The sequence below is a fragment of the Cucurbita pepo genome, chromosome 3, assembly GCF_057944985.1.
Source record: "Cucurbita pepo subsp. pepo isolate OVF chromosome 3, ASM5794498v1, whole genome shotgun sequence".
Taxonomy (NCBI): Eukaryota; Viridiplantae; Streptophyta; class Magnoliopsida; order Cucurbitales; family Cucurbitaceae; genus Cucurbita; species Cucurbita pepo.
Window position 1 is genome coordinate 1,131,786 of NC_141800.1, and position 13,826 is coordinate 1,145,611.

At 37.4% G+C, this 13,826-nt stretch overlaps 1 protein-coding gene and 1 long non-coding RNA gene across 3 annotated transcripts; one reads left to right on the top strand and one right to left on the bottom strand.

The window, feature by feature from the left end:
• Positions 1-584: 584 nt before the first annotated feature.
• LOC111791846 (uncharacterized) lies at positions 585-13,106 on the bottom strand. 2 transcript variants are annotated; one of them, XR_015420290.1, is made up of 8 exons: positions 12,864-13,106; positions 12,482-12,546; positions 12,099-12,164; positions 8,237-8,376; positions 7,687-7,802; positions 1,937-2,513; positions 1,232-1,506; positions 585-1,034 (listed from the first exon to the last, which is right to left on the bottom strand). It is a non-coding gene; the product is annotated as an uncharacterized LOC111791846 (long non-coding RNA). The 2 variants fall into 2 exon arrangements; XR_015420289.1 differs by having other exon boundaries at positions 1,327-1,506; positions 12,864-13,064.
• Positions 2,021-11,425, top strand: LOC111791843 (DNA glycosylase/AP lyase ROS1). The gene is made up of 19 exons (XM_023673340.2): positions 2,021-2,528; positions 2,986-4,677; positions 4,770-5,162; positions 5,663-5,753; positions 5,845-7,216; positions 7,308-7,387; positions 7,539-7,623; positions 7,696-7,787; positions 8,310-8,378; positions 8,502-8,538; positions 8,613-8,695; positions 8,982-9,455; positions 9,678-9,714; positions 9,809-9,872; positions 9,998-10,137; positions 10,249-10,314; positions 10,401-10,515; positions 10,585-10,623; positions 11,049-11,425. The coding sequence occupies exons 1-19, from the start codon at positions 2,021-2,023 to the stop codon at positions 11,165-11,167; spliced, it is 5,556 nt and encodes a 1,851-aa protein (XP_023529108.2). The 3' UTR covers positions 11,168-11,425.
• Positions 13,107-13,826: the final 720 nt, after the last annotated feature.

Genomic DNA, 13,826 nt, shown 5'->3' on the forward strand with positions numbered 1-13,826 from the left:
TATTAACATGTTAATGTTACCTTAATTAAGGCTCCAAAGTTTAAAACAATATTAATATTTTAGTTTGTTTATTATATTTGAGCTAAAATATTTGAACTTTTCAACTTAGTACGGTTTACAAACTCTAATTAATTTAATAAAACTTAAATATTGCATTATAAATTTAATTCTTGAATTAATTTAATTAATTTTTAAAAGTTGAATTAAAATTCAACTTGGTCACTAAATTTTAAAATGAGTTTACTCGCTAAGATTTTAAGAATAATTCTAAATAATAATTATATGAACGTAGTTATTAAGAAAAATTACTTAGTTAACTAGATAATTTTAAATCAAATCTATAAAAATAAAGATGGCCCGTACATTTCTTTTAAAATTTTTGAAATAAATTAAAGTATTAAATTCCCAACCAAATGAAATAAAATATCCACCTATAAATGCACTAAAATAGTGCCTTAAAATTTGGGTACCGTGGAATATATTTAACTTAATCTTTGTCTATTAGAATGACTAATTATTTTTTTTTAAAAATTGTGATGGAAGTAATTATTTTAAAGCTCCTTTTTCTGTGCCAAAATAAACCGTTTTGAAATAATCAATGATATTGCATATTATTTAATCATATACGTACCACGCAATCCACCAACCAACTACCAACTGAAGAGCGTGCCCGCACTAGATTGCTACTCTAGCAACGGGGACTAGTAACGACGTCAATGACGGTTCCGTCACGTCATGAGATTTTGCGATTGAATGGATAAGAGAGAACCAAAACCACTTTCTCGATCTTAACGCCAAAGCCCTAACATCGTAGTTTTGCCGTTAAAGCAGGAGACCCCATCATCGAATATTTAACCCTCCAACAAGTACCAAACATCAAGACGACGTTGCCACGTCATTCTCTTGATTTTCCGTTAGCTCATGTGCTAGTTCCCAGGTTCGATTCTTAACGGGCTGTGGTAGTTAATTACACCGTTATTTCCAGTTTTGCTCCTCGGTCGTTGCTTCTATCTCACTCCACATCTTCAATTATCCTGCACCAATAAAATATATATAAACAAAAAATTAAAATAAAATAAGTTAGTCATCCAAGTTATACCTACGCTTTCTACTGCAACAAAAAGAATTTATATTATATAATAAAGTCAATGGAAATTAGAAATGAATAGAAAATTTTAATATCAAAATTGTAAGAAGGTAATTTATTAACATGCATGATATATCTATATACCTTCGTGGAGAATAAGAAACTATGTACAGCTCTTGATACGATACTCAGATATAGCATAAAAAGAGAGAATGGTTGAGAAGAAATTAAGAAATCACCTGATCAAAGAGTTCTGCAAATATACAAAACCCTCTATCTTTTTGTTTGGTTTTCCCTTGCAAATCGTTTGCAGAGATAAAGAGAGTGAAGGGCTGAAGGAAGATAGAGATTTGTTGGCCTTCCGGTGAGTAGTAACTCAGATCTCGCTACATTGACTCAGTCCTCCGGTAACTATTCCCCTGAAAGTATGCTAATTTTTCAGCTTAATTAATATAGTAATGGAGGGGAATGGAAGGGGAAATATTGTGGCTTGTTAGGGGTTTTTTTCGTCTTCCCCTGCCATTCCCGATGATCGTTGAAGCTTAGGACTGAACTTCTCACTCTTTCTTCTTTTTCTCTCTCTATTTCATCTTCTTTCCCCCATTTTTGAAAGCTCGTTTATGTTGCCATGAAAGAGCAGAAGGGTTTTACGAGGGAGATCTTTTTAATTCAGATAGGCTCTTAATCGTTGTATAATTTTGTACTATTTTTCAGCTACGATCTGCTTGAGCTGACACATAAAACTGGTTTTTTTGGGTTTCTCAGTGCTAAGATACACCATGAAATTTCTAAACTTGCCTCGTTTTCTCACCGTGAACAGAGAATTAAAATTAAGAAAAGAAGGCATACCTTTGCCGGGAAAAGAGAGGCCATGCTTTCTGGAACAAGCTTGAGGGCAAAATTGGCTCTTCTGCTTGAGTGAAAACCAATCAAATGGATTCCAGCCAACCTGAGGGAAATAAGGTCCACGTTCAAGGCGGTTCTTGGATTCCGGCGACACCCGTGAAGCTCATTCTACCAAAACCGCCGCTGCAGCCGCTGATCTATGCAAGTATGGACTGGAATCAGTCACGACCATGCTGGTTGGGATCAGAGAGACCCTCCTCAAATTCTAACAAGGAAGCTGAGACCACCAGTGGAGTTGCATGTTACGGTGGAGCTAATGGTACTAACGACTGGGAAGCAGCTCAGGCTGGGCAATTTCAAGTAGCCTGCAAAGATAATGGAACAGTGGCGATACATTCTATTGATGCATTAGGGAGCATTCCTTTTTTGCAGCTAATGGCACTAGCAGATGCGGCTTCTATCGTGGGAGCCGATGCTGCATTGGGTGGAAATGCAAGCGACCTGTTCGACTCTGGCTCTAGCTATCAAGTTGAATTGGAGTCCAGCTCTATGAGGGGTCGTCTCAGTGGAGGCTGCATACCTGAAGCCACAGGGTGTAAGTCCAGCTAATTTAAATAAAGTCATTTACACTTGGGAATCTTAAATATGGTATGGTTATGATGCTTGAATAACATTTAGTACAAGCATTAAAAAGAAGCTGACGAACTTAAAAGCAGCGCTATGGTATTAGAAGTTAATATTTGGGGAAATTGAAGCAATCTATGAAAATTGGTAGGAGGAAACTGAATGAAAATAGAGAATTCATGATGAGTATACTTTCACCTATATTTGTTAATTCGGATATGCATTTTCTCTATTGCACATGTCTGTTTCCTGTGAAGTTCTGCAATTATTTTTTTGGCTGCTGCTACATGCTTCAACTAGTTTAAGACCGTATTCCTTCTACTTACGCTATGTGGAAAAGAACGTAATTATGAATATCATGACGAATTTCTATAAGTTCATCGTTGTTGACATCCAGTGTTCTGAAATTGAGTTCTGCAAATTTACAGATGAAATGTCTGACCATAGCCAGCATGCTTATGACCTCAATTTTCCGTCTGGGACAGAGTCAGATGCAGCTGCTATCAGAATTACCTCCCGATTTGCACCACCGACACCAGATATGGGCAAGAGTAAATATACCGAAAGTGAGGCTGAAGTGCAGCAGATACCAACTGAGAACAGCAGAGATGAGAGAGAACAGAACCACAACTGTAATACTTCAATAACAATTGATGTTGAGAACCTTGGAGAAAATAAAGAACTTGAACCTGCAATGCAACCTACAATTACTGCTACCTGTACCCCAGATGGAAAGGAAGGCAAGAATGCAGATAACCTGAATAAGACACCACCACCAAGACAGAAAAGGAGAAAACACAGACCTAAGGTCATCATCGAAGGAAAAAATAAAAGAAAAAATCCTAACTTGAAGTCCTATTGTCCAAGTACGAGAAAGCGTGTCAGGAAAAGTGGACTCAGTAAGCCTTCAGCAACTCCCCCAATAGAAATAATAGGTGAAACATCAAACCAAGAAATGCTCAAGCATAGAAGGAAGTCGTGCAGAAGGGCCATAAATTTTGATTCTCAGGCCCAAACAAGAGACTTATCCTTCGATTCAAGGCAACTGGAAAAAGATCCACTCCCACAAAACATTCAATCAACTTCAGGACAAATGGAAGTGAGGCTTGAAGAAGTAGGCTCTTCCACTGATCCAAACTGGTCCATGAATCAAATGCTGAAAAGCTACGAATCTTTGCCAGAAAAACAAGCCCAATCAGCTGAAATTTCGGCTGAACATAATTCTCCTGAGAGAAGTCTGCCTTCAAACAACCAAATGGAGAACAATACTGAACAAAATGGTAAAGTAATTTCCAGTTTTGAAAAGGGAAACACGGTAGAAACCATGCTGAATGATAATAATCGATCCTTACCAGGAGGTTCCAATGGTCTTATCTTTTGCAAGAACTCTGCTTTCACTGCAAGAGAGCAAGCATCTTGTGGCCTGAGAAAACGTTCTCAGGCCATTGATCAAGCAGGTGCTGGGAGCATAAATTTAACAGGGGTCCATTATAATACATTATCTGCATATCAGTCAATATCCTGGATGCATTTTCCCACCATTTACAAGAAAAAAAGAACAGAGAAGAGGCAGAACCCTGTCTCCTCTACTGCATTTACTAGTGCAAGTGCCACACATTTCATGAGTCCAGAAAGTGCATGCTCTTTCAATGATTCCCAGAGATATCACATGGCATTAGTATCCAATAGCTGGATAGCTGGACCTCAGTTTAGTACTTGTAAAAGTAAAATTGCAGCTGTGCATGGAAGACAGAACCTTCAGGATAAGTTGCAAACATATGGAAGTATCATGGCTTTAGGTCAGACTGAGAGAAAAAAAAGGAGACCCAGGTCAACCAAACGACTTCGTGACTTGGCTTTACCGGCAAGAATTGTCGATTGTGAGAAGCAGCCAATATATCCTACTAATCAACCTCACGTGGACAGTTCTGTGAAAAATATCAATACATCTCAAACATGCATACATGCACTATCTGAGACGATGGAAGCAACAGTGGCAAAGAAGAAAAGAACCAAGAAGAATTCTCCTACAATTTCAGCACTTCACAATATGAATAAAGATCTTCAGGACCGCAGATTTGTATCCTTCAATCCCTACCAATTCTTCCCCAAAACATTAGGTACCGGGATTAGAAATTTTTCCCAATGATCAAGATATTCACCCATTTAAAAAAAAATTCTTTTCTTTTGTCCCTTTCCTTTATCTATACAGGCACTGCTTCAGAACATGGTAATCAAATGTGCTTTATCGATGCCATAGTTGAACAATTAAAGCATCTTGATATCAACAAGGAGAGCAACAATTTGGAATGTAGAGAGCGAGCACTTGTACCCTACAACATGCAAAATCAGGAGCACAATGCCATTGTTGTTTATGGAAGAAAGGGAACTATTGTACCATTTAATCTTACTAAGAAACGTTATCCTCGTCCTAAAGTCGAGCTTGATGAAGAGACTAGTAGAGTATGGAAGCTTCTGATGGGAAATATAAACAGCGAAGGCATTGATGGAACAGATGAAGAAAAGATCAAATGGTGGGAAGAAGAGCGAAAGGTGTTTCGAGGGCGAGCAGAATCATTTATCGCAAGGATGCATCTTGTTCAAGGTACAATATTTATTATTCAACTCTAAACCAACCACTAGCAAAGAGTTACTTCTAGAACTCCATGTAGACATCAAATGAATATCAAAGTTCAATGATGAATTGGCTTCGCATTTGAATAAGTTCACAAGACAATTGTTTTCATATTGATTGAGTATGACATTAATTCAGAAAAATCAATCCAGGCAAGACAGGAGAGAGAGAGAGAAAAGGGAAGGTTATAGAGAAATAACAACTTTGACATACCTTCAGGTTCCTAGGCTTAGCAGTGTCGTGCTTCTTACATACCTTCATGTAAATCCTTCTTGGAGCGGGGATCGAACAGAAAACCAAGTTTGTACGCTTAGAAGTTCTGTGCTTTTGTTTATATATATGTACTTGTGTCAGCCATATGTTCCAGCGAAAATTAATTTGCATGAAGGATTAGTATAGGACTAGCACGCATCCTTGCTGTAGCAACTATGCTTATCGGGCTGAACAATAACATAATTGCATTTCTTCAGGAGATAGGCGTTTCTCTCAATGGAAGGGATCTGTTGTGGACTCTGTGGTAGGAGTATTCCTGACTCAAAATGTGTCAGATCACCTTTCTAGGTAAGCTAAATTGTCAAATGGTGTGAGCTAAGTGCAATTCAAAGTAATCTCTATCTCTTCTCCTTTTACTAACTTCTTCTGAGGTTGGCAGCTCTGCCTTCATGTCTCTTGCTGCACGCTTTCCTCCTAAGCCAAATTGTCAACAAGCATCATGCTATCAACATCCTATTATAGAGTTGGATGAACCCGAAGCATACGTGTTGAGTTTAGAGGATGACATGAAATTGAACAAACAGATAATGCAGCAACAAATAAGTGAAGAGGGTTCCTTGATGAAAAATGAAATCGAAAATAGTGAAGGGCAAATAATTGTGGACAGCAATGAATCTTCCGGAAGTAATGTCGAGGATGGTAGCTCAAACAAGGAACCAGAAAAAATAAGTTTTAGTTCATCTCATAACATTGTTGGGACATGTAGCAATTCTGAGAGAGAAATATCATTGAGTGGAACCGGCCCAATGCAAGCATGTCTCTCCGGAGCCAGAGAAATATATGATTCATTTTCATTTCAAGACTGTTTGGATTCATCAATTTCTCAAACCAGTGAGAACATCGAACCATCCTCAGAAGGCAACTCAGAAGATCTACCAAGCTGGTTGAAAGAAGTTCACATCAATTCTTCATCAGAGAAGCTTAATCAGATGGCTGGACTAAATACTCTGAATGATCATGTTACTATCGATACTTCCATTGAACAGACAGAGGTTCACACGAACATCAACCTAGCAGGAAAGAACTGTGACAATGGAATAGATGACACTTCACAACCGGATGATCATGAAAAAGCCATGAAAGATTCTGTTAATCATTTGAATGGCTATCAAATGCAGCAAAACCACACCTCGGAATCATTGGAAGTTGACTGCCATCAGACGTGCAATGGAGTTCAAACTCCTAATGTTTACCACAAGGACGTAGATTTTCATTCTGAAAAAAGTACACCGACTGTAGAATCTCGCAATCATGCTAATGTTGAAATAGAGCTCATAGTAGATATCCATGAAGCACCGTTACCTAGTAGTGAATTAAGCATCAATGCAAAGGAGCCAGGTTTGACCTTACAGCCTCAAGGCAGTGTGATTGAAGACGCACAAAATGCTGAGTCGCCAGCAGAATGTACAAATAATGTGCATGAAATTCTTCCAAAATTTTCACCAAATGGTACAGGAATAGTGACACAGTCAAATCCAAAGGAGTATGATCATTCACTTAGTAATGGGTTTGAAGAGATGAAACCTGCCACTTCAAGATCTCGGAGAAAACAAGTTTCAAAGGAAAAGGAAGGTAACATTAATTGGGACAACTTAAGAAAACAGGTAGAAACCAACGGAAAGACACGACAGAGAAGTGAAAATACAATGGACTCGTTGGATTGGGAAGCAGTAAGATGTGCTGATGTGAACGAGATTGCACACGCCATCAGAGAACGCGGCATGAACAACATGCTTGCTGAAAGAATCAAGGTATCATTATAGTGTTGATTTCAAACAACATGATCTAAATTTCTAATTAATCCCTAGCACCAGCTGAGTATTGGATGAGTAATTTGTACAGGATTTTCTAAACCGTCTGGTGAAAGATCATGGGAGCATTGATCTCGAATGGTTAAGGGATGTTGCACCAGACCAAGCAAAGTAAGATTAATCGAGAACTTAAATGTCAAATTCTTGAAATCGAAATTGAAGAATACTGAGAATGTTACCTTCTGCACTAGAGAATATGTTGCATCCATCAGAATTGTATGATTCATACAATGGGTTTAACACGCAAATGTAAAATATGCAGAGAATATCTACTAAGTATAAGAGGTTTGGGACTAAAAAGTGTGGAGTGTGTGCGACTTCTTACTCTTCATCATCTTGCCTTCCCAGTAAGCCAAAATGAGTTAATGATATGAAATCAGATAAAGCATATATATGATTTTCACTTGTACCTTTAACAGGTTGACACAAATGTTGGACGTATAGCTGTCCGACTGGGATGGGTACCCCTTCAACCGCTACCAGAATCCCTACAGTTGCATCTTCTAGAATTGTGAGTATGACAAGCCTACATTTTGGCAAAATCCATACATCTTTACCATATAAAAGATATGTCGAGAAAAATATTCTGAAATCCATCTTCCATTATTAAAGGATTACAATTTTAAATAAATATTCTATCTCCTAAATTGTTGTGTTTCTATTCATTATTGCTAGAAGTTGTTTCAAACTGTATCACAGTCATATAAACATAGCTTATCATTGATTCGCATATGAAAAACATGATGATATAGACTCTAGGACAATATCTTTGCAAGTTTTTTAATAGTATAAAATGAAAATAAATGTTATTTTTTACTATAGTTCAGTTGATAATATCAGTTCTTAAAAAAAAAAAAGAAATGAACAAAATTTTAAGGAGGTTTTAATTATGACTTCTATTCCAAATAAATAATACAAAAAATGTAAAACTCGTAATATTACAAGGTAAAGAATGCAGACCTCTACAGAACGCACGTCATTTCCACGGAATAGTAAAATCAATCTTTGAAGCTTTTCTTGCTGCTCCTCCCAGGTACCCAGTGCTGGAGTCAATCCAGAAGTATCTATGGCCTCGGCTTTGCAAGCTTGACCAAAGAACACTGTAAGCATGTTTTCAAGTTATAAACCTAGAAATGGATGCAGTCTTTCTTTTATATCATTTAGTTGGGGAAATTAAGAGAATTCAAACTAAATGCCTACGACTTGGCTATAAATCTGGATGCAGGTATGAGCTACACTACCAAATGATTACGTTTGGAAAGGTAATTTCACTTGGAAATTTTGGTTCTAACATAAGCCAACTTATAAACGATCTTGACAGGAATGTATGGTGCAGGTCTTTTGTACAAAAAGCAAACCAAATTGTAATGCTTGTCCAATGAGAGGAGAATGTAGGCACTTTGCAAGCGCATTTGCAAGGTTCGGCCATCTTTCTCCTAGACGTCCATGCAGTCTTTCTTTCCCTCTCTCTTTCTTTATTTCCTCCCTTTTATAGAGACAGAGAGCATGTGCACATAAGCAACACAATTTAGGCCTCAGCTAATAACAACTTTTTGAGTTTTAATTCTTCCAGAATATCACTGAATCACATGTTGGGCAGGGACCCTACTTTAAAACTTAATTCTTGCAGCAATTCTCATAAAGTACGGAAATCTTTAATTATGGATAAGTGGGTGACTAATAGACATACTTCTTACATATCCAGTGCAAGGCTTGGCCTTCCAGCACCAGAAGATAAAAGAATAGTTAGCACCACTGAATGCAGAGAACCTGAAGATAACCAGGCCAGAACAATTGACCAACCAATGCTGCCCCTCCCTCCCTCAACAATACCATCTGAAGAGATCAAGCCATCAGAAAGGCATCAATCTGACGGGAAGACTACAATTGGTATGTGTGTGCCCATTATTGAAGAACCAGCAACACCAGAGCAAGAAAGCACCACAAAAGATGCAATCCTCGATATTGAGGATGCTTTCTATGAAGATCCTGATGAAATTCCTACAATAAAACTTAACATTGAGGAGTTCTCACAGAATTTACAGAACTACGTTCAAAAGAATATGGAACTTCAAGAAGCTGACATGTCAAAAGCCTTAATTGCACTAACCCCAGAAGCCGCATCAATTCCCATGCCTAAACTTAAGAATGTCAGCCGGCTGCGAACAGAACACCTAGTGTAAGCAAAACATTTGCTGCATTTATCAAGATCTTTCGAATTCCCAAATAGATGGTGCTATCAATAGGGAATAAATTGAAAGCAGTAAAAGATAGATGATATCATTTAATGGTTCAGAAATTGTTTGGCCAGTGGATGTCCAAAGTCAACCGGTATAGGTATCACATTCCAAACGAATATTTTTCATTTGCGTACTAATTTTTTTTTTTTCACCGTCTGCAGCTATGAACTTCCAGATAATCACCCTCTTCTTGAAAAGGTTCGTGATTCTTACATCTAAAGAAAGAATATTTTTACTTTCTTTTATGGTGAATGAGGAGAATTATAACCATGTGGCATTTCTCATAATACAGTTGAAGTTGGATGGAAGAGAACCAGATGATCCTTGCTCATACTTTTTGGCTATCTGGACACCAGGTAGAAGTAACTCCAAAACGTTATAAATATCCCTTATTTCGTGGACAGAACCAAAAGGCAAAAAATTATAGAGTATTACTTTTGACGTATGTTCGATCATGAGTTCTATTTTTTGTATCACTTAGGTGAAACAGCAAATTCCATCCAACTACCAGAAAAGAGGTGCAGTAATCAAGAACATCATCAATTGTGTCTTGAAGAGGAGTGCCTCTCGTGCAACAGTGTCAGAGAAGCCAACTCTCTCATGGTTCGAGGGACTCTTTTGGTGAGACATGTCTAGTCAAATAAGTGGTTATGCTCAAATATACCTAGCATACCGAATCTTAATCAATATTCCCCCCCCCCCCCCCCCCCCAAAAAAAAAAAAAAAAAACAGATACCATGCCGGACAGCAATGAGAGGAAGCTTTCCACTGAATGGTACCTACTTTCAAGTCAATGAGGTAAAGTTGAATACTGTTTACACCATGTTTTCATGTTTTCATTCGAGGCTTGGTGCCACAACTAACTATAATTATTTCCTTTGTAGGTGTTTGCAGATCACGAGTCAAGCCTCAACCCAATAGATGTTCCAAGGGACTGGATATGGAATCTTCCCAGACGCACCGTGTATTTTGGAACCTCCATACCAACGATATTCAAAGGTTACTCATAGAACATATACCTCTTATAGTGTGATTGATTATATATTAACAGCTTTTCTTGTCCACCAGGATTATCGACACAAGGCATCCAACACTGTTTCTGGAGAGGTACCTATTCTTAAACTAACCTGCTGTCCTATCATCTATATTGCGCCATTGAAAAAAAGTAATGTAGTTTTCTATATAACATATATATGATTGCAGATGATATATGAACAAGTGTAACATGTATAAAACAAAATACAAGGTTAAAAATGTGAGAATGCTGGTAACAGTACAAAATATTAGGATTTACGGGTCCAGTGTTCGTATCAACCAATTACTTAGGGTAAACATTAAACAATTATCATAAATCTTGCAACCTTTTCATTCTTCTATCCTTTGGCCAACATGCGGCACGTAGAATTTTTCAATTGAACGGTCATCTACATGATATATGAGCTATTGTGTCTAGCCTATCTGAATACTCAGCCGAAAAGATAAGAGTTTGAAAACATCTATTTTCACTCAAATCTATTCAATATAATATGCAGGATTCGTCTGTGTAAGAGGTTTTGATAAAAAATCAAGAGCACCCCGACCCTTGATGGCCAGGCTTCATTTTCCAGCCAGCAAATTGAACAGAGGAAGAGGTAAGACAGTGGATCAATAAGAAAACAAGGAGATGAAGCCCAAACCAGGACAGCACAAACAACATAGCGGTAAGAAAAGAACATCATTTAGTAACACAGCTTCCAACAATCACAAATAAGTTAGTATCCACTTGTAAATTCCTGTATGACACGTGATTAACAAGATTAGAATTAGTCATTTCAAGCTCAAGTCCGAATCATTCATATAAAACTAGCGACCGACACAGCCAAGATGTATTTATTAATTTCTCTATCCAAGATGTGAGATTCCAGGTTCAGTAGAGATTACAGCACGTCAGACTTTCAACCTATGAGCCTGAAAATTTTCATGAAAGAATTACTCAAACCATTCACGTCATTTTTAAATAGAGAACGTGGAAGTCTTTACAGAGAAATTTATTTAGAATACCTTACTCGGACCATGAAAGTAGCGCTCATCTACTGGTGCGCGTGACAATCCAGTAATGGTTGTATTCTAGGTTTCTACCAATGTCCAATTATATGCCATGTAATCTTATCCGTTTACTCGAAGAAGAACAAATGAAAAATCAATCGGGACTCGCACTTCAATATGCCATGTAATCTTATCCACTACTAACTCCGTTTGAAGATTATATCTCGTGAATTTCGAATGCCCGAAAATTGGATTGAGCACAATCAGTTACCAATTATTGAGAACGAAGCAAATAAAAATAGTAAGTGATATAGAAATGAACAAATTCTTGCGCAACTTCCTAAATAACCATTCGTTCAAAAATCTTAAGTTCGGCTGGAGTAAAATCGTCCTAATGGCACAGATATCAAATTTTTAGCGATCGAAATAAACAATGATGTAAGAAATTTAATTGGATTAGACGAGGATACGATTATCAGGTAAATTGATCACCTGTCAATTTCAACAAGAACATGAAGCGTAGTTATAAGACCACTACATTGGATGAAGACGCGTACCTTGATTCCAATTGTATGATCCACGTGAAAGCGTTGATGGAACTTGAAGCGCAACGGGAGATCGAACTGAAGAGAGAGCAGATTGAGCTAAGACGGTTATTGTCCATTAACTAATAAACAAAATAAAAGTAGTCGAGTTATGTAGTAGTGCACAGCTCTTGCGCAACTTCTTAAAAACGATCAATTCAAAAATCTTAAGGCGTTAGGCCTTATCGATCTTATTTTAGTGGCACAGACATCAAATTTCACGCAACAGAAATTGGAGAAATTGAATTTGAATTGACGAAGCAGAATACGCTCATCAGATAAACTGAACTCCAACCAAAAATCAACTATAACTCTGAACATCTTCTAAAACTACTATTTCAGGTGATGAAGCCTACCTTGACTCCGAAAATACGATCCAAGTGGCCGAGCAGATGTTATCGGATCACAGAGGAAGACCGATCTGAAGACAAAACACAGATTGAACTCAAATGGTTACCAATCGTCGACAGAAAACAATATACAAATATTCAAGTTATATAGTAATTAACAAATCCTGCACAACTTCCTAAACAACCATTAATTCTAAAATCTAAGTTGTTATACTGGAGCAAAATCGTTTCAATGGACCTGACATCAGAGAGATTACAGATAATATGAGAAACTGAATTGAATTGGACGAAACAGGATACGATTGCCAGATAAACTGAAATTTGACCAATTTCAACTAGCGGTTCAAACATTGTTAGAGACCACTCTTTCACATATGAAGAAACGTACCTTGGTTGCGGATGTATGGTGCGATTGAAATCGCAGATAGAGATCGAGTCGCGAAGGAGATCGGACTGAGGAGTAAGCGTCAAGAGCCAAAGATGTGAGAAAGCGGAAAGGGAGGCAGTGAGAGAGAGAGAACGGGAAAAAAATGGCTGTTATTCCTTCTTGCCGCCAATTTTGTTTTATCCTTCCCGCTAGTTCTATTGATTTTAGTTTTCTTTTATCCTCTTTTTCTTTTCTTGAGCTTTTTTTTTTTTTTTTTTTTACTTAAACATTCGTGGGTAAATTCAATTTCAACCTGAATTTTTTTTCCTTTTTTAAGTACACTTATCTCATCATGAAGTTTATAGAGCTCTCCAATAGCCTTCCCTTAATCTATTTCCTGAAGTTTATAGAGCCTCTCGAATAGTCTTCCCTTAATCGAGGCTCGACTCCGTTCTCTTGAGCCCTTTAATAAAGTACTTTTTGTTCGACACTCTAGTCACTTTTGACTAGATCTTCGGGACTCACAATTCTTTATTCGATATTTGAGAATTCTATTGACGTGACTAAGTTTAGGGCATGACTCACAATTCATTGTTTGATATTTGATGATTCTATTGACATGACTAATCTTCGGGACTCACAATTCTTTATTCGATATTTGATAATTCTATTGACGTGACTAAGTTTAGGGCATGACTCACAATTCATTGTTTGATATTTGATGATTCTATTGACATGACTAAGTTTAGGGCATGACTCACAGTTATTTATTCGATATTTGAGAATTCTATTAACATAACTAAGTTTAGGGCATGACTCTGATACCATGTTAAGGGACTCTCCACACGGGTACGATATTGTCCACTTCAAACATAAATTCTCATGGCTTTGATTTGAGTTTCTGAAGAGGTCTCCAACCAATGAAGATGTGTTCCCTACTTATAAATGCATGATCATTCCATAAATTAGGACTCATTCCCAACA